At 40.6% G+C, this 24,838-nt stretch overlaps 1 protein-coding gene and 1 long non-coding RNA gene across 11 annotated transcripts in view; one reads left to right on the forward strand and one right to left on the reverse strand.

Annotated features, from left to right (window-relative positions):
* LOC110834013 (uncharacterized) overlaps positions 1-24,838 on the reverse strand; it is an 85,570-nt gene that overhangs the window by 47,912 nt on the left and 12,820 nt on the right. Inside the window, exons 1-2 of one of the 10 annotated variants that reach the window (XM_022072740.2) lie at positions 20,545-21,071; positions 13,843-14,092 (exon numbers count right to left, since the gene is read on the reverse strand). The exons of 6 other annotated variants lie outside the window; for them this stretch is intronic. In XM_022072740.2, coding sequence (XP_021928432.1) covers positions 13,843-13,949 — 107 coding nt within the window. In that variant the 5' untranslated portion in view covers positions 13,950-14,092; positions 20,545-21,071. Of the gene's footprint in view, positions 1-7,911; positions 8,076-13,842; positions 14,093-20,544; positions 21,072-24,838 lie in introns of those variants that run through there. 3 more of the 10 variants (XM_022072750.2, XM_022072823.2, XM_022072869.2) reach the window with 3 other exon arrangements.
* On the forward strand, positions 10,880-11,276 carry LOC110834091 (uncharacterized). The gene is made up of 2 exons (XR_002544477.2): positions 10,880-10,956; positions 11,071-11,276. It is a non-coding gene; the product is annotated as an uncharacterized LOC110834091 (long non-coding RNA).

The raw sequence follows: 24,838 nt of genomic DNA on the forward strand, positions 1-24,838 counted from the left end.
TGGAACTTGAGATACCTCCTCCCACATCCTCCCCAATTCATTATTCACAAACCATCCCATGGAAATAACTACTGACAGTGTCGTTCAATAAATAAATGCTCTGTGTTCATAAGACTCCAGTCCGTATCTTGACTCGGCGACAGACTATATATACAAAAATTCTTCACAGGATTATAAGATTCCTCAGGTAAAAGCAGGGTAAATACGCCACTCCCACTTTCTTGTACATCCTTTCCATCTCATTAGTTACAAATAGTTTACTGATCAAGGTTCGAACCAGGGACATCCGAAATATGAAGCAATAGTGCCGCAGTCCGGTGTGGAACTACGGCCCTCTTCTACTGGGCACACCTCATGTTGGGACATTCTATACAGGACAGAAACGTCATCCATCGAAGAAAACTTTCTCCAGCCGACTTAAACGGCTTCCTGGTTACGTAATGTCAGACGTAACTTCCTGAAACTGGGGCACGAGAACAAACACGAAAACGGCCGACATTCATACTAATCGCCATTTAAGAATCCAGTTATTAATAACCTCTCTTCAACAACTGACAACTTTTTTGTCGATTAGATTTCGTGGCTAACATCGCGTTTCATTTCAATAACCTTCTGAAGCACGAAATTCGTCTAAACAATATTTAATAAATCAGTCCGTACCTCAAAGAAAGCACAGAACTTCTCCATTAAAAAATCAAGTGGTCAATGCTGATTAAGAAAATAATAACAGTTTCCTCGAAACCCATAAATACAAAATGAAGTTATTTATTGTTGAAGCAGATGGGATATGCACTTACCATTGGACTTTGAAAGGTTAAATAACATAATTCTCTCAAGAAACTTGTATATAAGCATTTGGTATTCGACATAAAACAGAGAGCATTCAGTCTTCTGTTGAAGACACGTCCATTTCTGTAGCCACGCTAAAACTCATTGGACAACAGCGCTTTAAGATATAGGCTATATCGCGTTATGTTTATTATTCTGTCATTTAACGACGATGTATTTATTGTTGCAGTTATATACAGTCGAATAACATGTGGATTATAACTCTCAATGTCGAACATACTTTACTATATTGAAATAGAACCACGAAAAACCTCAACCTCCATTTATAAACGATCACTGGCCGGAGTCAGACGTCAACCTGGTCTATCTTTGTCCCAAGCAATATGTCTACTTCATAGCATACACATTAAGATGTCACAAAGTCACTCAGTTTTCCAGTCCTACAAGGGTACGATATGTCACGTTTAGATAATGTAAGTTCCTAATCCAGTGGCAGAACTCGATTTACCCCGAAAGTATACCATATGTCGTATGTGGTAGAATATGAAGGATATTTGTATTGGCCGCAACTTTAAATATATGTATTTTGTATATTATTATTGTTATTGTCTTTTTCGGAGGAATACACTGAAGCTGTTTACATAAAAGTATTTGCTGATTTAAGAAAAGACTTCATATACAGCTTGTAGGAATACAAAAGTCTTTGAGAATAAAATATTGTTTTATATACTAACCTAACCTAACAAACGTTTTGAGAATTAAAGAAATTGTTTTATATTAAGTGTTTGCAATTATAAAAAATAAAATAAAACTGTATAAATCGTATTATAGAAACTTCTTTGTTATATACTTTGCCTAAAGAATCTGAGGCATTTTATAAAATTCGTAGGTATTCTATAGAATAACTAGGCAAAGTATAAAATAAACTGTTAGTTTCATACATTGCCTAAAAGCTATAGACATTTTATAAAATACCCGGGCATTCCATAGAATGCCTGAATTTCATACTTTGCCTACTGACTTTAGGCATTCTATACATTGCCGGATTTCATAGTTTGCCGGCAACATATACATAGTAACACAGTTATTATAGAATGTGATCAAGAAAAACAATTTTGGTTTCAAATGTAACAAAGTCTCTACAGACCACATTAGCAGCTGATGCGCATCTAGCAAAAGTACACACAAAGGGGCAGGGAGAGAAGTTTCCAGGGCATTGATTGGGAGTCCTGAGAGAGGGAGACCTCTGAGAAGACCTAGGAGTAGGTGGGAGGACAACGTTAAGATGGACCTTAAGGAGACAGGAATCGATGAAGCGAACTGGACTCAGCTAGCTCAGGATAGAGGCCGGTGGCGGGATTTTGTGAACACCGCGATGAACATTCGGGTTCCATAACGAAAGTGATCTATTCTTTGACAAGCCTAGTATACAATCGACTCCTCAAAGCATTTCCTGCACGGTAGAGAGCTTTTTTACGTTTCAATCAAATAAAATGGAAGTATGTTACAATGAAGTTTACATTTTTGTTTACATGTGAGGAAAACAGAGAAACGGAAAATATATCTTAGTCTTAAGCCTGTAAATAGTAAAATTAGGTGGTTATGATTTTCCCCAGCCATGAGATGGCCCCGAGAACACTTGCCCTTTGGAGACTGTTTGATATGCCTGATGAGAAAAATAATAACTAATTCCATCAAACGCTAAATAACGTATGCTTACTGCCAACTAGCTACTGTAGCTCAAGGACTTTTTCATTTTCATCTCTATCAGGCAGCTAGATGCAGAGGCATATATACATTTATATTTTTGTTACGTTGGCAATACTAATTTCGCGTCTCCGTATTTTAGAATGCAGATTACAATTACGTCGAATGTAAATCAGATGGGCGGCTTTCCTTTACCATGCTTCAGTTCATTGTGTTGGTATGACTGGCCTAATTTTAATAACTTTAGTTTTGGCACGCAGTTTGAATTCAATGAGATTGGACCATCGCTTTTGAGGTCGTGGAAAACACAGCTCTGTTTCTCATCCTTTTATTTCCACTGTCCCGTTAAGACAGTGCACAATCGGCCCCCTGAACCTCCTGCAACGTATACCATTGTTACGGGAACAACGGAACATGTTTCCGCTGCGCCATTGTTTTCGCGGCACGCTAACAGAATGAACCGGAAACACTACGTTGATGGAAGTGCCGTTCTTGTAGGTCTTGAGGCAAATTAATGAACTGTGTCCGCCAGACTGGTCCTCTTGCCCTTAAAGTTTTATGCCTTTCCAATCTTGCTTTTATTTTAGTAAATAGTCTTCCGTCAGTAAGCCCTGTATGTCCATGATAACGTAGAATTTATATTCCAGAAGAACCACAGATGTTCTTACTTTTAATCGCTGACACGCGGAGCCAAATATTTGTTCCACCAAATTTTTCAAATTCTGAGTAAACAGCTTCTAAGCGAGACATCTCGCGGGTGAGAACTTCACGAGGTATAAAACGCTGCACATCATGGAAGTCCGAAGTTCATATAAATTAATTCGAAAATATCAGTTCCTACCGCAAACAGAACACAGCAAACATCAAGTGTTTAAGGCTATTTATGAAAATGATAGTTGTTTACTCCGAGTAATTACACCCCGTGGGCAAAGTACAGAGTTAATGTTAAAGTACGTGGTATTGCTTCGAAAGTGGATACCGATATTTAGGTGTTATAGTCTGCCTTGGTCTCAAAAAATGGGTAGAATGGTATAGACCACAGTTCAACGTCAAGGATAACTTACTGCAGAGAGCACACGACAAAGGAAGAACTATACCAGCGATGTTCACTGTCGGGTGTGACTGTGGGTCCCCGAGTTCGAAACGAAAGGCACGACCCCTCTGGTCTGTGCAGTCGAGCACATCGATGTACAGGTGTAGTCTGGCTCGCAGTCCCAGGAACGGCTATAAACCACGAGGTGGAGACTCTCCTTTTGCTTATTTACAGGAAGTCCTCGACACCTGTCGCTAATTGGTTCCTTACACATGCGACAAAGAAGAAAGCGTTGAAGCCTGTGTTAAAATGACAGTTCATTGTGAGAAAACTGTATAACTGAAAATCAAACTTATTTTGGGGTTAAAAAGCACAAAATGTTTAAACTACTTTGATTTAAGTTTATTACTTATATATTGTATATTGTATGGGCTATGGTACAGAATTAAATTTCAAGAAAATATTTAATATTTTAATAATTTTGTTAAGGAAATTTAAAGTGCATGAGTTGAGGACTGTGAATCGTTCGTCTTCCTGAAAAAAGTATCTGAAGTTAGGTGGATTCTAGATGTCTTCATTTTAGATTAACTTAGACATTTATAATGACCGAATTTTCCACCTTCAAAATCAACAGTAATGTTCAGGTTTATTCCCAAAGTCGTGACTGCTCTTGGCCTCTTATATCTCTTATTTGACTGTACATACATGGACACGGGATTTATGGTAAAATAAATTACAAAAAAAAAAGTCAGCGTCCTACTCTCTTGCGAACCAACGGGAGAGTTATCTGTCGGCAGACCGAAAAGTGCGTCGCTATTACATGCTCTATGAGTCATATTTACGAATGTCGCGCCATTAACCAGTGGTGGTAAAGAGTAGACGACGGATATGAGAAATGACTGTTTCAGAGTCGACGTACTATAACGAGAATGTACTATACTTTTAAATGCAGAATTTAACGAAAAGTAGCTCATGGAATGGAAAAACATAACCTAACCTAACATTTTCGCCTCTTGTTGAGAGATCGGAAATTAAACAAGCTGTAGTTCTGCTTGTAACTACGTCACTTTTCTAGGGCAGTGTCCTGCGGAACGTTCGGTTTCGGGCGATAGCAAAATTCTGTAACAGCAATTTCTCGCGAGTGTCTCTATAAAATAATAAAGATTTTGTTACAAAAACACTCGTTGGAATATTCCAGCTCAGGTACAATACGTTTTGAGCAAATCCAAATGCAACTGAAACTGTATTTGGATTAAGTATTTTCACATTCATATAATATCAAAAATTCTTCAGAAGTGTTCTTCCGTTGTTCGTCTTATTAACGTAATGATGTAAGCGTATTAAAGAGAAGTTCTGGGCGAAAGTGCTGGTACTGAATACATTATTATCATAGCATTAACACATTCGCACGATTAAAACTTCTCCATCTGTGACAAAAATCAAGGGTATCACGTTAAACTACTGTACAATGGGAAGCTTTTCGACAAACAATTTTTAACGGTGAAATGAAGTGATATAAATACACGCCAGTTCTAACCGAGTATAGGTCGCGCGAGTAGTGATGGCACCTAAATGCGCGATGTATAAGCCGAGAGAGGGGAGTTCAGTAGTAGTGGGGGTCGCACGGCCTCAGCTAGAGCTACAAACTAACACAAGCTGACACCCCTCTAGCGCGTGCTTCGGACGGCTCCATCTCATACGACAAAAATCAGTCCTTTGCGCAAGTGCCAGCCAGCACTTCTCGCTCGGCCTCTAACTGTGTGGTTCGTTTCTCCCATCCGCAACACTTATAATCATCTGGTATTTTACGTCAGCTTCTTTGTGATATATCACAGTGCGTTCAATTATAATAGAAATTTATTCCTCATGGATTTGTATTTAACAATTTTAAAGCAAAGAGAAATATAGAAACCGTCAACTGGTACTTCAAACCTGGTGTGGGCTTCACGGGGCTCGGAGGGACTCACTCGACCCCATATAATTTTTTGGCTAATTATTCGAACGCTTTGTTATCGGCACAGGATATATCAAGTTACAGCGGCGGTTCACCAGTATCAGAATATCGATATATCTTGCCCGGCCCTACTTCTAAACGCCAAGACAAATACAAGAAAGAAAATACAGCTTGCTGGTGTGAGGCCCTTGTTAATGAACTGGCATCACACCCCTGCTCCAAACAGCTATAATAAAAATTAGAATACTATGATCCTTGTAAACACGGATGAAAAATTCAGTCGCCACAAAAAGAAGAAAAAATTAAGCAATCTCTACCAAAATTCAACGAAACAACAAGAAACTTAAGTATAACAACAGTAAGTAAAGAGGTTCCAGTAGCAGAAAGGTAGATAGAGGTCGCTCAGAATAAAAATACGCAAATTTATTTCAATTTAATGCCTGACGCTCTTACAAAATGTTTAGGGTACCTACCAGCGGTACCTCAGGATTCCAAAAGTTACATAGTTAAATTAGTACGGGAAACGCCGTTCAGCCTAGGTATCTCCCGTTGCACTGGGACACGTCGCCTAGGAAGAGTCAAGGTGGCGCCTGAGTACTCGAAACATCACAGATTCGAAGAGGCACTAAATCTAGCGTAGGGCATACAGAGTGTTGTCCCTGACAAGTTCTCGGTCTCCAGTATCTTGTTTCAATAATCACATGTGACAACAGAGATTTCAACGCCAGAACAGAAGAGAAATCCCGTCTCCATCTCATCTCTGCACGGAATGTGATCAATACCTGGCAAATTTCATTCTCTGAATATTCCAACAGAAATTTGTATAAACTTGATAATTCATATTCCACGATAATTACTACAGTCATGTAGCCTACATTCAAAAGATGATACCTATTCGAAATATTAATAACAATTCTCATCTTTACAATCCTACCATAAGTTAATTCATGCTTCTGATATTTTTGTACTCTTTGATACAAGCTCACTGAGTCTCACTTTACGAGAAATTCCATTTTTCGTTCCTCAAAGTTACACTTCTTTCACCTCTTACATTATTAAAGTTGTCTCCATTTCTTTACTTGGATTCTGATACAATTACTATTGCACCTGCCTCATCACGTGTTTGGAGGCCATCTCCCCCATCTGCAACCTCAAGAACATTTGCCACGGTGACAGGGGACCCACGTAACGCTGGGAAACCAACAAACGGATACTGTGATAGCAGAACCCGAACACCAACGTTATCCGGCTGACATAATCCTAATTCAGTCCTATCTCACAATCTGTATCAGTCAGATTCATTTTAACGTTAACCCTCATCTTTTTCTCTGTGTTCCATGCGGACGTTTCGTAAGCGGTTTCCCCACCAAAGCCAGGTGTGCATTCCATCTCCCTTTTTCTAGCTACACACCCAGCCATGTAGGTCTGTCTCCTCGATAATTATTAAACAGTTCGGAATGCTTCCTGTACTTCTAGGACGCCAAGTTGCGTCCACCACCATCACGAGCTCCTCATAAGTCTTGTTCGCACTTTGGCAACGTGTTTCAGTAATATTAGTTTTAATATTATTCTCCTTTGACTACTGGTATCTTCCTAAACCGACATGATGTACGCAGTGCGTGTCAATGTATATCCCATCCTCTGATTTAACTCTTTGAAGTAAAAGTTTATCTAAATAACATATAACAATTCAATCCTTGCCTCAAAAGAACATAACGCATCTCAATTGTAAATATAAATTGTTTAACGCCGGTTAATGAAATAATTCCTGTTTACATTGGGAATCATATAGAAATCCAAAAATATATTCTGTGGGCAAAATGTAGAGTTACTAACTGTTAAAGCAGATGGTGCATATATTTACAAATGGGTTTTAAAATGTTAAAAACCTTAACAACGCTAACCGCCCGCAGACACTGCGCTGGGTGCTGCACACTACTCCATGGTTTTGTAGTGGTGATGCCGTGAATCCCCACGTTGTGAGAAAAACAGCGGAGGATCACGGAGCGTGACGGCACGAAGGTCAACTGGGGGCCGAATGAGCTGATACTCCGTGGTCATTCAGTTATTCAGTTGATCAAGAGGATGCCTTTTCTTATTAAACTAGACAGCTCATTATCGTGACGACAAAATCTCGCCATTAAACCTATCCTGAGCCAAGTTCACACCCGTAAAACCCACTTTACTGATACCCATTTACGTGTTACCACCCCCTCTGCGCCTAAGTCTTAAAAACAACCACAGTAATATCGCTGTCCAATTTTCCACGCATGCAAAGAGCCAAATTCAAACAGTCTTCGTGAATGTTACTATCGTAATAGTAATAAATAATACACAGCGACTGCCCACGAGTTGTGGCAGGTCCCGATTCTGACGTTGCCAATTGAAACATCCGCACCCTGGCACCAAGCACTTCAGTTGTACTTACACATACGAAGCGGGCGAGGTCTCACATTTCCATCTCACACCAACTGAAGCCACTAGTCTATATACACTTATGATAAACAACGTAGGAATTGAAGTTTAACACCTACAAGTAGCACCGTGCTTGTCTCCGCTGAATCATCTCTACGAGTTTCCCAGTAAAAGAGAGAGACACAGTTTACACCGGCATTCCCAGGGTTGCGAACCAAGACCACATACCTGAAGTAACAACACAGCGGCAGATGTCAACAACACTAAGCTACATACCTGACTGCACGGTCGCCTGGCCACTCGCACATCATCGGTCTTATTCGGGCTTCTTCGGACGGAAACATCGTGTGTGGCTGCGGGCTCGATTAGCCAGGCCTTTGAAAGCAATGGCTTTGCCCTAATATTTTAATCACATAGTCTATTGTTTTGTATTTGGGGGGGGTGTAGTCCTACAATTAAAAATGACGGAGAAATTTTAAACTGAGTTCTGCAGTGCAATAAACGGCAATTCTTTTAATTACGTAACGATAGTTACACCTTTAAATGCATACCTGAACGAAAAACTACTCACGAAATGAACATACACGTACTTTATGCTTTAAAGCCGAACGACAACTAGGAACATATATGCCACCGTCTTTAGCAATAAATGACTGTATTTTATATGCATGGGCTTTGTATGACTCCCGGTTTAAACTTCCTTGAACAGCATATATCAACTGAAGATTTCTGTCTTCTGGGTTATTGCGCTGTGTAGTCTGGTCGGGAGGCAGTATGACCTCTGAAACGTTGGTTAACATCGACCAGACTACACAGCGCAATAACCCAGAAGACAGAAATCTTCATATTCACCGCTGTGAGAACCTCAAGTCTTACATATATCAACTGATCTTGGTACTGGTGAAGTGTACCGTTTTCTTTGCGGTACGGGGCAATTTCTTAAATATGATTTAACTAGCTTCTGTTTCCGTGGTTTTCCTCGGCCCTGTAGGAAATGCTGAGTTGGTATCCAAAAGTCACTTTACACTGAATGCCTCCCATGTAACCCTCTCAGTGTTAACATCAAAATTCAGCCCTGAAGTAACCCCCCCACCTCAACATCAAAATTTTCACTGCCGTTCTCTCAAGTATAATATCAAAATTCAAAATCACACACGAACACAGCAAGGAACTACTCAACGTCTCTCCTTGCTCCACTTCCAAATGCCTTTGCCTCGCTAAACCTACCTCTACCAGAAGGACAAGCGGGCACTGCCTGGGGACATCCTTAATCGCAAATAAAAACATTATACCCCCCCTCCCCGGCCGTTAAAACATTAGTGCCTATCGCTACTCCTCCCATTCCATCTTCTCTCTCTCTCTCTCTCTCTCTCCTCGGCTTCAAAGTGACAGAGACCGGCGCTTCAGCCTCGAACTTAGAAATTGGAAATTAAACTCAGTTCTACCTCACACTGTTCTTTAAAGTTTCTAGAAGACTGTACTCCGAAATCTCTAATTTGGGGAGAGAGTTGGTGGGGGGGGGGGGTGTTCGAAGAAGACACGTAATTTCAGCAAGATGGCATCATGTGCCAACCTGCATGCATGTGCCAGGATTTCTGTGCCAGTTTCCAAACAATTATATGTTGTTTTGGTCAAAACTCGCTCTCCAGATTTGGCTCCGGAAGATTTCTTCATGTGGGAATTTCTGGAAAGAGAGGTTACACGACGCACCTAAAATATGCCGATGAACCGAAGGAAAACATCACACTGCAACAGTAATTAAAACTATGCTGATATGACGTCAGGAATACATCATCTCTGGTGGAAAACAGTTGAAAGAGGTGATTTTTAAGAAAGAAACTGCGTTATCTTCGTTCACTGAACTTTCCGTCCGAATGTTCCACACAGTATTTTAATTGTTTAATAATCTTCATATCACTAATAAATGTGTCATATAAATTTAAAAACCTGTATATTCATGGCAAATAATACATTTAGGGCATGTTATCTTGTACTGATAATGTCAAGCACATATAACACACAAGTAAGAGCGATAAATACCGTTTGTAGCACGGAAAATATTTGTTAAATAACTCGGCTCTTTATCCACGATGTGTAGGCCACTGGACTTTTACTGAATTCGCCGGTAGCCAATCACCTCGACAACTTGCTGCAACTGGGGTTGTGTGTGTCTGAATGTTTTCGAACGCCTGACTGCAAATCGTATCCTCATTTCCTCACCCAAGTGCCTTGTTTATGTCTGTCCAGTCATTACGCTCGATAATATTTGAATAACATTTGGCATATGGTATGAAGACTATGTCTTTGTGGGTGACAGTGACGTTAAAGACCATAACCCCGTATCACAGCACTAAATGGCACCAATGTAAGAAGTGAAATCCTATGTGTCGAGACATCGATTTATTTTTGTACACCTAACTTAACAATATGGCGATCGAACGAAATGTATACTTAATTTTCAATTATATTGCTTAAAATTTGTACTTGATTTTCACTAGCTAAAACGTTGAAAAGGGAAAGGTAAACATTTAAACATACCCGCAAATTACGTATAGAACAATTCTGTTTATACGAAGTATCGATTAGGTAACGATTTGAGTATTTGGATATTCAGGCAAAGGCGAAATTGTGTCGGCAGACATCACGAATCGTTGTGTAAATAAAACAATAGAAAATGGAATTCACAAATAATTCTTCCGAGAACTTCATGTTTCGATACATAGATAGCTACTGTTTGTTTTGTTTTTTCCCTTCTGTCTCTGTCCGGAAATAAAATATAACGCAAAATTCAGGAGTTGTCGGGAATATTATGTTGTGAGTGGCTATTCCAGTAAAGGAAACCAAGTTTACGGATTTAAAAAACCATTGTAGATTGTCTGTCGTCCACTAGCCTAGCAGAAAGTCTGTGAGTAGAATGGTAATGACCACTGTTGTGTAAGCCGCTATGCCATGTTATCACTAGCAGTACCCCTTCCGTTCCACAGAGCGGGGCACCAGTCAACATTACTAAGTCTTCAGATGGCAGCACACACCAACCACCTGGAACCTTAGGCCTCTGGTACAGACATATAGGTTATGTATGAGACTTACTGAGCCATGAAAACGAGAGTGGTTCTAATGTTCTTCACATCGTTTGTGGTTATCCGTGTTGTGATACTATGTGGTCTTTCAGGTAAATATCGTGGTGGTTTCGGTGGAACGTGAAAATGGAAGAGGCGACTTCCCCCGAAACGTTTGTAACAAAACACGGCGTGAAGACGCAAAACAAACAATACACATTTTCACCGCCAAGAAAACCTAAAATCTTGCACAATGTAATTTAAGTAAGGGAATCATCATACGAAAATGTAAGAATAAAGTATAAGATTGTGACATTAATATGAATTTTAAGTTCATTTGCGTGTTCATACAGAAACAAGAGTACGCAAATTTTCCAAATGAAAAGAAGAACATCTGAATGGTCATGCCTGGAGGGACTGGGAACAAGACGATAATCTGCCTAGAATGCACTGACTCTTACTGAACCGCATGAAACTGCCAACATCCCCTCTACGTTCACACCTGCACAAACCTTCGTCCTTGTCAGTCCACCAGTCATTCACTCCATGAAGTACAGTCATTCATAAGCTGATAGTCGGTCAGAGAGTAAAAAAATAACTCATCTTTTACCGTATTTACAAAGCAAGGTGAATCCAGTCCACCATTCTTTCTTCTGCGCCCAAGTCTTTAAAATGGTGTCCTCCATGAGGGGTTTCCGATCAAAATGATGTATGCATTTATAATCTGTACCACGTGTACTTTTTGTCCCGACAATCTCATCCCCCTTTATTTGTGTCTTATTCTTAACATTGGCTCTAAGCGGAAGTGAATGGTTATATTTCGCCGTCCGGTCGATCAACGCTGTAGGAACATGACATGGAAATGTAGAGGGCGTTGGCTCAGTATATGGTCAAATGGTGGGCTTTCGTGAAGATGGCAGTGAGCCTTCGCGTTCCATATCTTGATCAATTAACCAACTAGCTTCCTTAACAAGGCTTCTGCTCTATAAACAGGCCCACTGAATGTATGAATTAGGATTTGAGGTTCTCATTACGGTGAAACGAAGATGGCTGCCTTCTGAGTTGTAGCGCAGTGTAGTCTGGTAGAAGATGGCGTCTCAGAGGGACAATTATCGCCTTGATGATAGAGGCAGGAAGAACCTCTGAAACGCTGGTAAATTTCTATCAGACTATACGGCGCTAACCCAAAAGACAGCCATCTTCGGACAGAAAAACGCTTTAGCCACTGAAGTGAGAAACACTTCACATTTTCTTAATATAATGTCCCGCCAAATAGCACAGTGAAGTTCTCATAATATGTTCGTTTGAGACGCGGCGTACATTTTCGTGCCCAAAAAGACCTAGTAGTTTATTGGACTTTATAAAAATAAGGACAACACCGAAAAACTGTATGGAGACTAGCTAAATATGTGTTCTTACGTGGAAACATAACGATGAAACGTTGGAAGATGTCTTTTTGATTTTCCGATGTGAAGGTAGTTTTGTTATTATAAATTTTAACAAAATTATAAAAAAAAATATTTTTTATGTTATAGCTCTGCTCTTCAATGCACAAAAAACGTTTTTAGCTGGAGATTAAAATATTTCTGCACCTTCTTCTCACGCCATTCATCTTCTTCGGTTGTCCTGGGCACGCTTATCGATCTGGTCCTTAACAACAGCGCACGCTGTAGACAATGGCTGCCGCCGGGTAAAAACCCATTTGCAGTCAAAAATAAATAAAATAAAATAATAAAAATAATAATGCGCATTGACTTTGTTGGATCGTCCCACCTATTTCTAAACTTCCTTCTACTTCACATAATTATCGCCACACTCTTCTCTCATCGTCGTAAATGCCACTCCTATTCACACCCTATGACAACAGAAATCGGATGACAGTCAGCTGTTTTTTCTTACAGTATTAATGAAACAGTAACAGCATGATCACTATAATGAAAAGCCACCAGGAGCAAATGTGGGAAACTTCGCCAAACACCACTTTCAAAGCAAAATAAAATTGTCTTTACGTTTAGTGTGTGCAAAACGAGATGATGTAAAATATTAAACGCACTTTGGTTTACCTGAAAATTGACACTGGCAAATACAGATAATAAGGAACATTTTGAAATGACTCCAGAACTGACATACACCGCCACAGATACTTAGTCCTTGGAGTCGCTCTGTCGTAACTGCCATTATATAACAGAATTAAATTATTCATTTGAAATATTCGGTTATATAAGGAACTAACCAAATATTAATCACGTTTAACATTTATAGTTAAACTTACATCACGTGATTACATTTTTAAATGTTGATCAAAGGCGTTTGGGGTGTGTTGGATACAACATCGAGAGTAAGTAATGGTTCTTTCACACAGAAATTTATGCTAGGATCGAAATATTAACCTTCTTCTAACAACAACACAGCAGCAACGTTTTCTGACTTTATAAAATGGCGTGGTAATAGTTTCAAGGCAAGTAACACCAACACCGATCTTCTTTATGATCTGAATGACTTAGGCACTGAAGATTTCTGTCTTCTGGGCTGTTGCGCCGTGTAGTCTGGTCGATGTTAACCAACGTTTCAGAGGTCATACTGCCTCCGTCATCAGGGCGATTCATCGCCCTAGAAGACAGAAATCTTCATACTGTGTAAACCTCAAATCACACGGCTTTAATCGGTCCCTAATCTTTTTCATGTCTTAATTTTATTAAATTATGTGAAACACTGCATCGCTTACCTGTAAATGCTGTATTCGTGATGTTCATGCTACTCATACATGTGAGGTACTACGTTACTTACATTATCCTAAGATGTCTTGTTCCCTTTTGGTCGAATTCGAGTGATACTACATTATCTACACACTACCGAGACACTGGGTTTCCCTGCTTTGTACTCACCCCGCCCATCGGATCCCTGTCACCACCAGGTAGAACAGTCCCGACACCAGTCCGGCCAGGATCCCCACGGACACACTCCCTGACAGTAGAGCGGAAACGGTAGGCATCCCGCACGATCACATCACACGCTACGTTGCCTCGGCGCGTCTAGTGTTCACTGTTCTAAGATACTGATCGAGGCTGGCAAAGACGCACAGCGAGATAAGATTAAGGCTCGATGGAGATACAGGAATATGGGTACCCTTGAGAACTGCGCACAGCACACAGAACACGTACACAAACATAACCTCAAAAGTTACACCCTACGCCATGTTAGTACTTTCAAATGACGACACAATGTGTCAGTTTATCTCAAAATTTATTGCTCAAAATATACGATTAGGGGTATTCAGTATTTGCTACTGACCTTGGCAAGAATCATTAGTCATTGTTGGTATATCTAAAAAAACAGGGGCGTACAAAGTTATTTCTCGCCTCATTTAATGATCTGTAAAACATATATATTACACAGCGCCCAATAAAACAATTTGTGGGTTCAAGAACGAGGCTGTGGCCTAATAGGACAGCTGGTCACCGGACCAGGGCTACACCTGGTGGCTTTCTGAGTGTCCCCACACCCTCACATAGGTAAGATAGTATTTCGACCTACAGGAAATTGCGTCAGCCGGGAAGCGAACCGGTCCGTCACGCACCTCTAGGCATATGACGTCACAGTCAGTGTACATGGGTTTGAATCCCGGTGCGGTGCTTCATCCAATTTGCCATTTTGTGACTCTTAATGGTAAGTTGGACAGAAACATTTATACATGAGCTTGTCGTGGTGTAAACGATCTGGCTATCGTATCGAGTCCTCAGGGTTCTTATTGCGAGAACACTCGAACCTCCTGAGGACATGTTCAAAGCACAGCCTGCCTCGATTATACAGAGATGCTGTTCGTCCGTCACGGTTAGCAAGTTTTTTTTTTATTTAAAAAGATTAAAATTTAGTTTTTAACGCTTGAACCATAATTAAAATACTGATACGACGGTCGAGAGCGATTTCTGATTCTTTCCGTCTTTGTCTTCCTTTCTTAACGTTTACAAATTCGAGATTTGGCTTATTTTCAAGCGTCATGTAGGATAGTTGCACATGTGCTGTAGTCAGCAACGACGAAATTGTTCTGGTAGGTGTAAGGAACTACGCCAACGAGAAGGTGTTAATTTGGTCGACAGATCTACCCGGTCCCTCCTGATTCACAAATCAAGATAGTTCCTGTCAACAAAGTCTTCTCAAACCTCTCTACAGACCGATTAGGCTACATAAAGTCGCAGACGCACGTGCGACACGACTGACCGAATGGTTTGTAGCGTGGCGGCATCAATGCTGATACAATTACAAACTGAAGTCCTCTATTATAATTCTGAGGACACAAAACCTCTAATAGAACATAAATGGTGTCAGTGTGGTGGTTTTAACTTTTGTCTCCATGACAACAAATCAGCTGCGACAATCGAACCACGAACTCGAAATCAAAAGCACCAAATGTCATTTACATCGCGACATTAAACGTGAGGTGCGTCGGAGTTACAGTGACTTATGGAAGGTACGAGGTTCTACTCAAAAGTTCAGGGAATTTGCCCCAAAAAAATTGCTTATCACAACTCCTAGTTTCCACCGTCTCCTTCGAAGTAGTTCCCTTGGGCATGGATACAGCGATCCCAGATTTTTTCCATGATTCCATGCATCCCTGGAAGTCTTCAAGTGCGAGTGTTTTAAGCACCTCCTGTGATTCTGTCTGGATCTCCTCAATTGTGTCAAAACGACGGTATTTCAATCGAAATTTCATTTTGGGGAACAGGAAAAAGTCGCAGGGGGCGAGGTCAGGCGAATAGGGTGGGTGGGGCATCACTGTCGTGTTTTTGGAAGCCAAAACTGTTGTGCGTTGTCGTGGTGGAGAACCCAGCTATTGTTCTCCCACTTTTCCGGACGTTTGCGCCTAATGCTCTCCAGTAGCCGTTTCAAAACTTCACAATAAAACTTCCTGTTGACAGTTTGACCAGGGGGGGGGGACAAATTCGCGATATTTTCCGGTTTTGTGCTTGCCGATGGTCGTCCTGAACGCTCATCGTCGTCGACAGACGTTCGTCCATCCTTAAAGCGTTTGTAGCAGAAAAAGTGTTACTTTGACTCATAGCATTCTCAGCAAATGCTTCCGCAAGCATTCGGTGGGTTTCCATAGCATTTTTTTTAAAGCTTAAAGCAAAATTTGATGCAGATTCTTTGCTCCTTAAAATCTGCCATTTAAAAAATCACCAAACCACTACAACACAACGTTACAAAAACGCACGAGACTCAAGAATGCGGCCTCTCGCCTTCACGGCTCTTGCCCCATCTAGCGGCGGCAGGCCATTCCACAACCGGTTCGCGCGTGGAACTCAAATTCCCCGAACTTTTGGGTAGCACCTCGTATATTCGTCAGAAATGCTATGAAATGGCTGAATGAGAACCTCAGGCTACTTCCCGACATTTTCCTCTCGCAGTCTCGCTCTTTTGTTTCCTTCCCCTGAGTAAGTGTTAACGTAACAAGCCGGTCTTGCTAATGGTAATAATGAAAGCGGAGTCACTCGCCTGTCAGCTGGGATCCCTCGGGCGACGCTAGAAGTTCCAAAAAGTTCACTCCTTTTACACGACATGAAGCTGTCCATGACACAACCACGGACTGCTTTCCGAAGGAGTCTCTTACCTAGAGGTTTTCTGATCAAATTTTTGTAACCATTTCTACTTCGCAAAGCGTACCAAGCGTCCAGCGACAGTACGACGGGACTCCATAAAATTTGCATTAACACCGGCCAAATTACTAGTGTAAGACACACGCAGACATTAGCAAATGGACATCCCTCTGTTGAAGAAGCCCTAATCGTTAACATGCCCTGGAATTTTGAAATTATCACGATCCATTCAGTTTAATTGGTGTAAACTCATGGCATTGTCTTGTCATTGTGTCTGTTTACCTTAGAAGCTTTCGAGCCAGTGAGTACGCGGACTGAGACGTTGTGTTGAGATAAAACAAAGATCTTCTCTTCAGGTAACTTCTACAATGCAGTAATTTGTTTTCTGTCTGGTAGCGACAACTAATGAAGCTAATAATGTGAAATTTAATATAGAAATATACAATATCGTACCAGTGCCTTCATGAAAGCTTTCTCTGTGCCAAAATAACAAGAAAGGCGAAAGCATTAAACGTTTGAGTTTCTTTGGTTGTAGTTACGTGACGAAGGCCACGTAATTTCATGACTTGCGCAACACCACGCAGTGACGTGCATGTTTGCTGCGTCTTAAATTGAACAGGTAAAGTAATTTCACTATAGTAAATAGGTAGAAACAACGCAAACACTAAAAACGGACTCGTAAACTGGATAACAAGCTCACTAACACCAAGAGACAAACCACGCCCATTCCTAAGTGCTTGGCAGTTACTGTGTTCTGTAATTAAGCACGTTGCCATGGAGGTATAGCTCCATGGATTCTGAATCTCGGCACGATATGGAATGAACTTCGGTACTTATGTACCCAAACCAGTCGGGATACAAAGGCGGCGAAATTATTTCCCCCCTGCCGGGAATCGAACGTAGGTTATCGAGCCCGTAGCCTGTCACTGACTGAACTATTTAGGCATTTGGTAGTTACTGTTAAAAGAATTTTATACAGTTGTGGAATGGAAGATATGTCTTCGTATTCACAAGAATATGCAAATGGACCCCATCTCAGTCTGGTTTACATCTTCAAGAAACTAATGTGTTTACGTAAGACCGATTTCAATGTTATCCCACTCATAAACGCACATTAAACGAAGGTCAATAAATATACGTAAATAAGATTGTACTGTAGCAAAAGATAAATGCACGTGTAAAGAAATTAGTGCCTTGTGTATGCCATATTTATTTATGAATAATCTGTTCATTACCAAGTATGAAGTTCGATATTATGTAATATTACAAAGTCTCCTGCTAGTTCTCAAGACTTCTTCATTCTAAATCAACGAAAAGTTCGACATGTGGTGTTTTCCCGTTGCTTCTGGCTGTGTTCCTCGCAGGCAAAAGTGTACTGTTGGTAGTACAAACATTGCACAGCACTAACCATCATCGCAATCTACAACTGTGCCTCTAAGAGTCATCTTCATGTTTTTCTTATATTTTTGTTGGTCTTAAAATATTTAAACAACAAAATTCTCTACTCAGTCCTTGTCGCCAACATTCTCGCTATATGCCCAGCCCATCTCATCTCCCTTGATATCGCTGCTCTAACAGTACTAGATGACCTGAATAAATCATAATGTTTTAAATAATTTTCTGCCCACAAATGTTTTGGAACACTAGTAATTCCTAAAAGTATGAGGCCATATTTTACACGCGTATCAACTGGCAAACTTATTCTGTCCACTGTATCCTTTACTATATGGTATTTAAACAGGAAAACATGTTAAAACCACTGTGTTTTCATTGCTGATTCTACTTAGTGTCATGTTATGTGTTGACTTACTTCTAGATAAATTTATGTAATCCTAACCTTCGTGTTTCTTCTGGACTTTCCTGTTGGTATATTCCGAAATTCTTTTTAAGAAAAGCAGTGGAGATAAAGCATTGTGAAGAAATTAACGACAAAAGTTCAACATCGAAACATGTTTCGAAAAGAACTTAGATTTCAACAAGGTCAGAGTGTCATGTATCGCTTCTCTGCACGAATTTCATAGCGAGAACACATTATGGGCCGGTCGTGTCGGTCCGTCTTCTGAGTCGATTCAACTCGAGAACCACTGGACGGAGTTTAATGGAATTTGATGTGGAGGCGATGTTTTCTGCCCGACCTAGAAATCGTACTTTTCAATATCCTATGTGCGGTGATAACAAAATAACCAAAATAAGAACCACCGAACAAGACAGATTTAATAACTCAAAATAGACGTTGCATAGAACGCATTAGAAAAAATGTGTATTCCAGTAGAGAACAGGGTTTCCTAGCTTATTTTATAAAGCTGAAACTGAGCTTCAGGCGAATTTAGGGCCTTTCCGAACCGAAACAAAATTAACCCAACAACTAGTATTAGCACAGACCGCGAAGACAAGATTTAGTAGCCCAGGACGGACAGACACTCCGCCCCGCCCCGCCCCCCAGGCCCACTGTGCGTTCATTTCATGCACTTTGTGCGTACAACGCTCGTGTAGCAATGATTTCAAAGCAGTGGCACAATGCAATTGGCAGGCCTGACTGCCCATCAGCTGACTCGAACCAAAGTTGCAAGGACGTTGGAGGCCGTGAAGCAGGTTCGAATCCGGAAGACAGTATTTTCACAACATAATGGCGGGATCGTATTACGTGCCGGTATTTTTATGTTTTGCCAGGACAAACAAAGGCGTATTATTTAACGACACTGTATGAACTAGCAATTATTCATGAATGAAACCAGAAAAGGGCTGCCAACTATGTGACTGTAAAACTGTATAATGATAATGAATTCGAGTACACAAAAGTAATGGGTCACTACACATCCTTAATACGTATTGAAGGTGTAGGGGGGGCGCAGAGGGAAACATCCACCTTCCGACATAATTTACTCTCGGGGAAGGTCTTATTTAACGACACTGTCAGTAACTCAAACTTCTGAGCGTCGAATGAATTGGAAAGGATTTGGAAGAAAGAGACCGCGGTCTAATTTAAAGTACTATCCCAGAATTTTCCTGGAGTAACTGAGGAAAACAGCGAGAAATCGCAGTCACGATAGCCAGTCTACGGACCGAGATTTGAATCCGGGACCTCCCGAACAGAAAAGAATGCTAACCACGCTGTATCATCAGGGACCCGATGATGGACCTCTTAAACTTTGCTACCAGACTACACGGCGTTACAATCCAGAAGGCAGCCATCTTTGTTAGAGGCAGAAATTTCTGCAACCGCCCGTTGCTTCCCTGCATGGAGTCTTGTGTGTTTGTCAGCCATTAAGAGTTTGCGAAACAAGTACTAATACGGCGCGCAAACGTTCAGAGTTGCGTAACCACCACAGCGTCTCTCTCCCTTGACAATATTCCTGAACCGAAGTCTGCAACAAGACACGCTTTGCCCAGCAACCGACGCGGCTTATTTCCAGAAACCATTTTTCGCATTACAACACATCATTACGGTTGACATCCGGTAATTTTGCTACAATGCTTACGGCAATGATGACGAGTGGTGTGCGAGCCATGGTTAAATTTAACCGATTCTGTACCATTGATGATGATTGGTGGTGATGCCAAAATCGAGTGACACAGCTAGCATAACATTATGTTACTGATTTCATTGTGTAATGAAAGAAAAGTGAGAATGGCATCTTAGACTAGTCTTGTTTTACTTTTATCATCATACAAGCCCCTCTACGCTGTTGTATGTTGGTAACATCGTATGTCACCAACATCTAGCAGTACATTTAGTTAATTTCCCGTACGACTCACTTGGGGACTTTTATTATTATTTTGATGTTTCAGCTTTTATATTTTGCTGGGAAGACTAATTCAGGCCTCATATTAGTTGAATTAAGCATTTCACAAACTTTTCCTGTAAAGTTAGATTTTGCTAGAAGTAAGGCTTTCTGCATCTACATATACTGTATTTATTATTTTATTTTATTACTGTTATTGTCATTGTTAAATTATAGAAGTAGTAATTAAATCTAATACTAATTTACTTACACCTGAAATACGTATCTTTCTCAACCTTTTACAGACCAGTGGTAACTATATGTACCACCTGCTTTATCAATAAAAAATTCTGCGTTATGCCCATACAGTGCATTTATGAAGAACGATTATTCCATTCAATAACGTTGACCGATTGATCTTTATAATGGCTAAATTGTGTTTTCTTTGCGGAACGGACTAAATTTTTAAATGTTTTACGACGACTTTCGGTTTCAAATGGTTAATCGATCCGATATCGACATGAGTTATCGATATATAAACTGACATACACTGGTATGAATAAACACCTAAACACACACACAATGCAGCCCTCAATCCAAACTAAAAGTTATTAAAGTATAACATGTTTTCCCCAGTCACACACCAGCACAACACAGCGATGTACCGCGAACTGAGCTATCGGGCCAGCCTGTCCCACATCTGACGTCAGCGTCTCAGCCTTGATCACTCTCTTCTTCACATCCACAGATAATACCAGCAACTGTCACACCTGTTGGCGCCGTTCACCAGGCTCACGTTCGTCACCACAGTTACAAAAGCCGGCAGCTGCATAACTTCCATGCCTTCAGCCGGCACTTGTCTGCGTATTCCAAAACTTAGTTTTAAAAAACGAATGATCGGTAATGAGCCTTATGATGGCCTTTCTGTGGAAATCTCTCGAATGTTCTTCTTTTCCAGTTTTATTTGAAGAAATAGTCCTCCCCTACTAAATCGATAGAGCAGAGTTCTTCGTTAGATGTCAACATTACGCCCAGTTAGTCAAGAAATTTCCCTCCTTTTATAGAACCCTGTCACTATCCTCTGCCAGATGAATCCAATGTATATCCTACTTCATTAACATCGAATTCAAATATCATCTTTCCACCAAGGATAAGGTCCTTTGAATTCTCTATTCTCTTCAGATATTCCATCTAAAATTTTGCACGCATTTCTTATCTCACCCATGTGCAAATCATATGTTTGCAACCTCAGGTCTTGGAATCTATACTTAGGACTCGCAGTTGTAGCGTTACACTTTTTACATTATTAATATTATAATTTTACCAACGAAAAAGGAATTTTTTGCCAGAGTTTCTTGCAGATCCATGTCTCCTTCACTGTCGCTTGCTTCCCCTACTCTGCAAACACATCTCCCTTTTCGCTGTCACGTAGCAAGCAGAACTGCAAAGCAACTGCTTCAAAAATGTTTAAAGTCCACACGTCAATTACAACAACAAGCAAACTTAGCTTGGCAAAGTACACACTTCGAACATAGAAATAATGAAAGGATAGTGAAATGCTTGCAGCAAAGTACTAAAGCCACACCTCCCCTCACTACCCCTCGCTGTACACGAAGGACTATTTTATTCCTCTCCCACAGCCACGTTACAAGGCGAATTCATAGGCCTACTAACCTAAAAATGCTGGATATTACGAATCTCCTCTTGATGCATTTGCTTTGTTTCTCTTAAGTCCAATTCCGTTCCCTCCTGTACCGCTGATAGAGTACCGATAAAATATTACTGTTATCACTTAGTAACTGTAGTAGCGTCATTAAATAACGTAAAAGGCCTTTAACTAACTACATTCATTGTATAGTGAAGACCGCGCCAGCGCGTGTGGTGGATTATGTAACTACGCCAAAAGCAGACCGCGGCAATGTGAGCAGTTAAAAAAATGATGTCTACTGGTCGATATCGAGCAATGAAAGTTCTCAGCCAGTTCCCTCGCCAAGACCAAGCTTATCACATTCATTGGTATAAAGACTGAGGAAATCCACGATAATCTCAGACAGGATAACCGGCAATTCTGACGAGATTCGAACCGACTGCCTCCCGATCGGAGGTTCAACTTAAAACACGTGGCATTTGTACGTAAAGCAGCAGACGCGATGAGAATCACAATTATTTTTTTAAACCCTTAAGAGGAAAGAAAATAAATATGTTTGTACTAACTATTGACAAATTAACACATAATTTCGCGGACCGGATCACAAGTGGTAGAGGGCCGCCAGTTGGACCACGCTGTCCTAAGCAAATACAGTGTAGGTGTGTTTCAAATTTCTGTGTGTTTGTAGGAAAATAAGCGAACGAAAAATGCAGCTTAAGCTTAAACTTTCAGTTAGTAAAAGTAAGCGGCTATAAAGAAGGTACAAGACATTCAGCACTGATATGGAACTGACAGGGGCACACCAGCTACTGGTCTACGCTGATTACATGAATTTATTTGGCCCAACATAAGTACCGTATAGAGAAACACGGAAACTGATGGACATGAGTAAAGATCCAAATGTAGAAATAAATAAAGTTAGCCCACGTGTTCAAGACACGTCAAATCAACGCACGGAACTAATACATTGTCGGCAAATGTGGCAAGGCTTAATTAGCCTGTTTTGGGAACATTAAAACACAAAAATTACATTAACGAAAAAAATTAAGAGCTGATTAAATTCGCGGAATGCTTGCTGCTACCGAACAGTTCCTGCCTCCTGTCTTAAAACAAAAATTAAAATAAATAATAATAATAATAATAATCCGTGGCGTAACAGCTCCAGAGAGCCAAAGCCTCACGTTCACATGCCTAAGCAGAGGTGGACGATCATCCAACCAGATACAGGATGACGTGTGGTCAGCACGACGAATCCCCAGCCATTGCTAGCTTTCCTGACCGGATTACGCTCCCCAATTTCCTCACGATGCTGGGTTGGCACCGGTCCCATACACTGGTCGACAGCTCATGAGAAAATTTCTTCTCCCCCGAGACTCGAACCAGTGCGCATTCCGTATCGCCGGCCCGAAGCATGATGCCTCAGACCGCGGGCTACGGCGCGGGACAAAACAAAACTTAAAATATTACAAAAAACTGTTGGTTTGTAAGGGTGTAATATTTAATCAAAAACCAAAATAAGAACATAAACTAAGAGTGATATTTCAGGTTCTAACGGCTCCGACCGCTCTGATGATGGAGCCAACAAGCACCTCTGAAACGTCGACAAATTTATCAGACTACAAGGCGCAACAGTCAGAAATCTTCGTAAACTAAGAGTGTCAGAGAACAGAGTTGTGAGACTATTTGGACAAACATAAGAAAGGTGAAGTAACTGCGTCACGGCTTTTAAAATTTCACTAAATATTATGACTTTCATATTAATGAGAACGAGGAGGGCGAAGCATAGAGTAAGGTAAGAAATGCAAACACGGTTTCAGTTGGAAACGCTGACACTTGAATTCTTTGGCGTAGATCTTAGGATAATATTAAAATAAATCTCGAGGAAACGAGTTGAGTCAGTAGAGTACAGACTATGGTTTGTATGACCGAGGTTCGATTCCCAGATGGGAGTTCGGATGCTTCCATTGAGCTAACTAACGGTGTCAGACTGGCCGGAACGTGAAGCTGTCTGCTCTAGAATGCGTCGAGCTAACTTTAACATTACTTACACACTTATATTATGTAGAAATTAGGTTCAAGGGCAAATGTAGCTTTACGAGTATTAATTTTATGAACTTTTATTACCAGGATAATTACCATAATTAATTATTCTACAAATGGACGGCTCAGAAGCCAAGGAATGTCATAAATGAAACTTCTTACAAATACACAATATATTCTATTAATGAAACAAGCTGATATCTTCAGTGAAGAAAATAATCTTTGCCTCATCCACCACCATTTCTGGTAACTAATAAATAAATAAAAAAAAAATCAGTGTTCCTCACTCGTACTCATTCGCTTGTAATCCATTCTGCTCTTATTTGTCACAACGCCCAACAAGTTGGATTGTTATTTGGATTAACAACTGATAATGTAGGTGAGCAGCTCCAAGCCAGAGGTAAGGTTAACTCAGGGTCATTGCGCACATTCACATTACATAAGAACGGTTCTGTGACGCGTGAACACTTTTATGCTGAAGATGGCTGTCTTTTAGGTTGAAATCTGTATGTTTCTGACAATGATACGTCATAACCTGTGAAAGTGGTATTTTGGACTTTGTCCATCATCTGAGACTAGCTGAACCAGGGGGCCCAACAGCTAGCACCCTTGTCCTTCACTATTTTACCTGAAGACGGAAGAAGTCCCAGCTTCCGAAACGTAATCGAATTATAGAAGATGGACAAATTTTATTCTGGTTTGTTGCATCGCAAATTTTGGCATTTTACCGACGTTCCAAAAGTTCTTCCTGCCTCCATTATCAGACCTCTGAAACATCGGTAAACGTTTGTCAGGCTACACGCCACAACAACACAGCAGACGCGTCCTCAGAACCCGAAATCTCACTTTTATCTTGATGTGAAAACACGTTCCTGAC

This window comes from Zootermopsis nevadensis, unplaced genomic scaffold, assembly GCF_977971745.1.
Source record: "Zootermopsis nevadensis isolate Lab colony 2312 unplaced genomic scaffold, Znev_1.0 Znev_ptg000028l, whole genome shotgun sequence".
Classification (NCBI taxonomy): Eukaryota; Metazoa; Arthropoda; class Insecta; order Blattodea; family Termopsidae; genus Zootermopsis; species Zootermopsis nevadensis.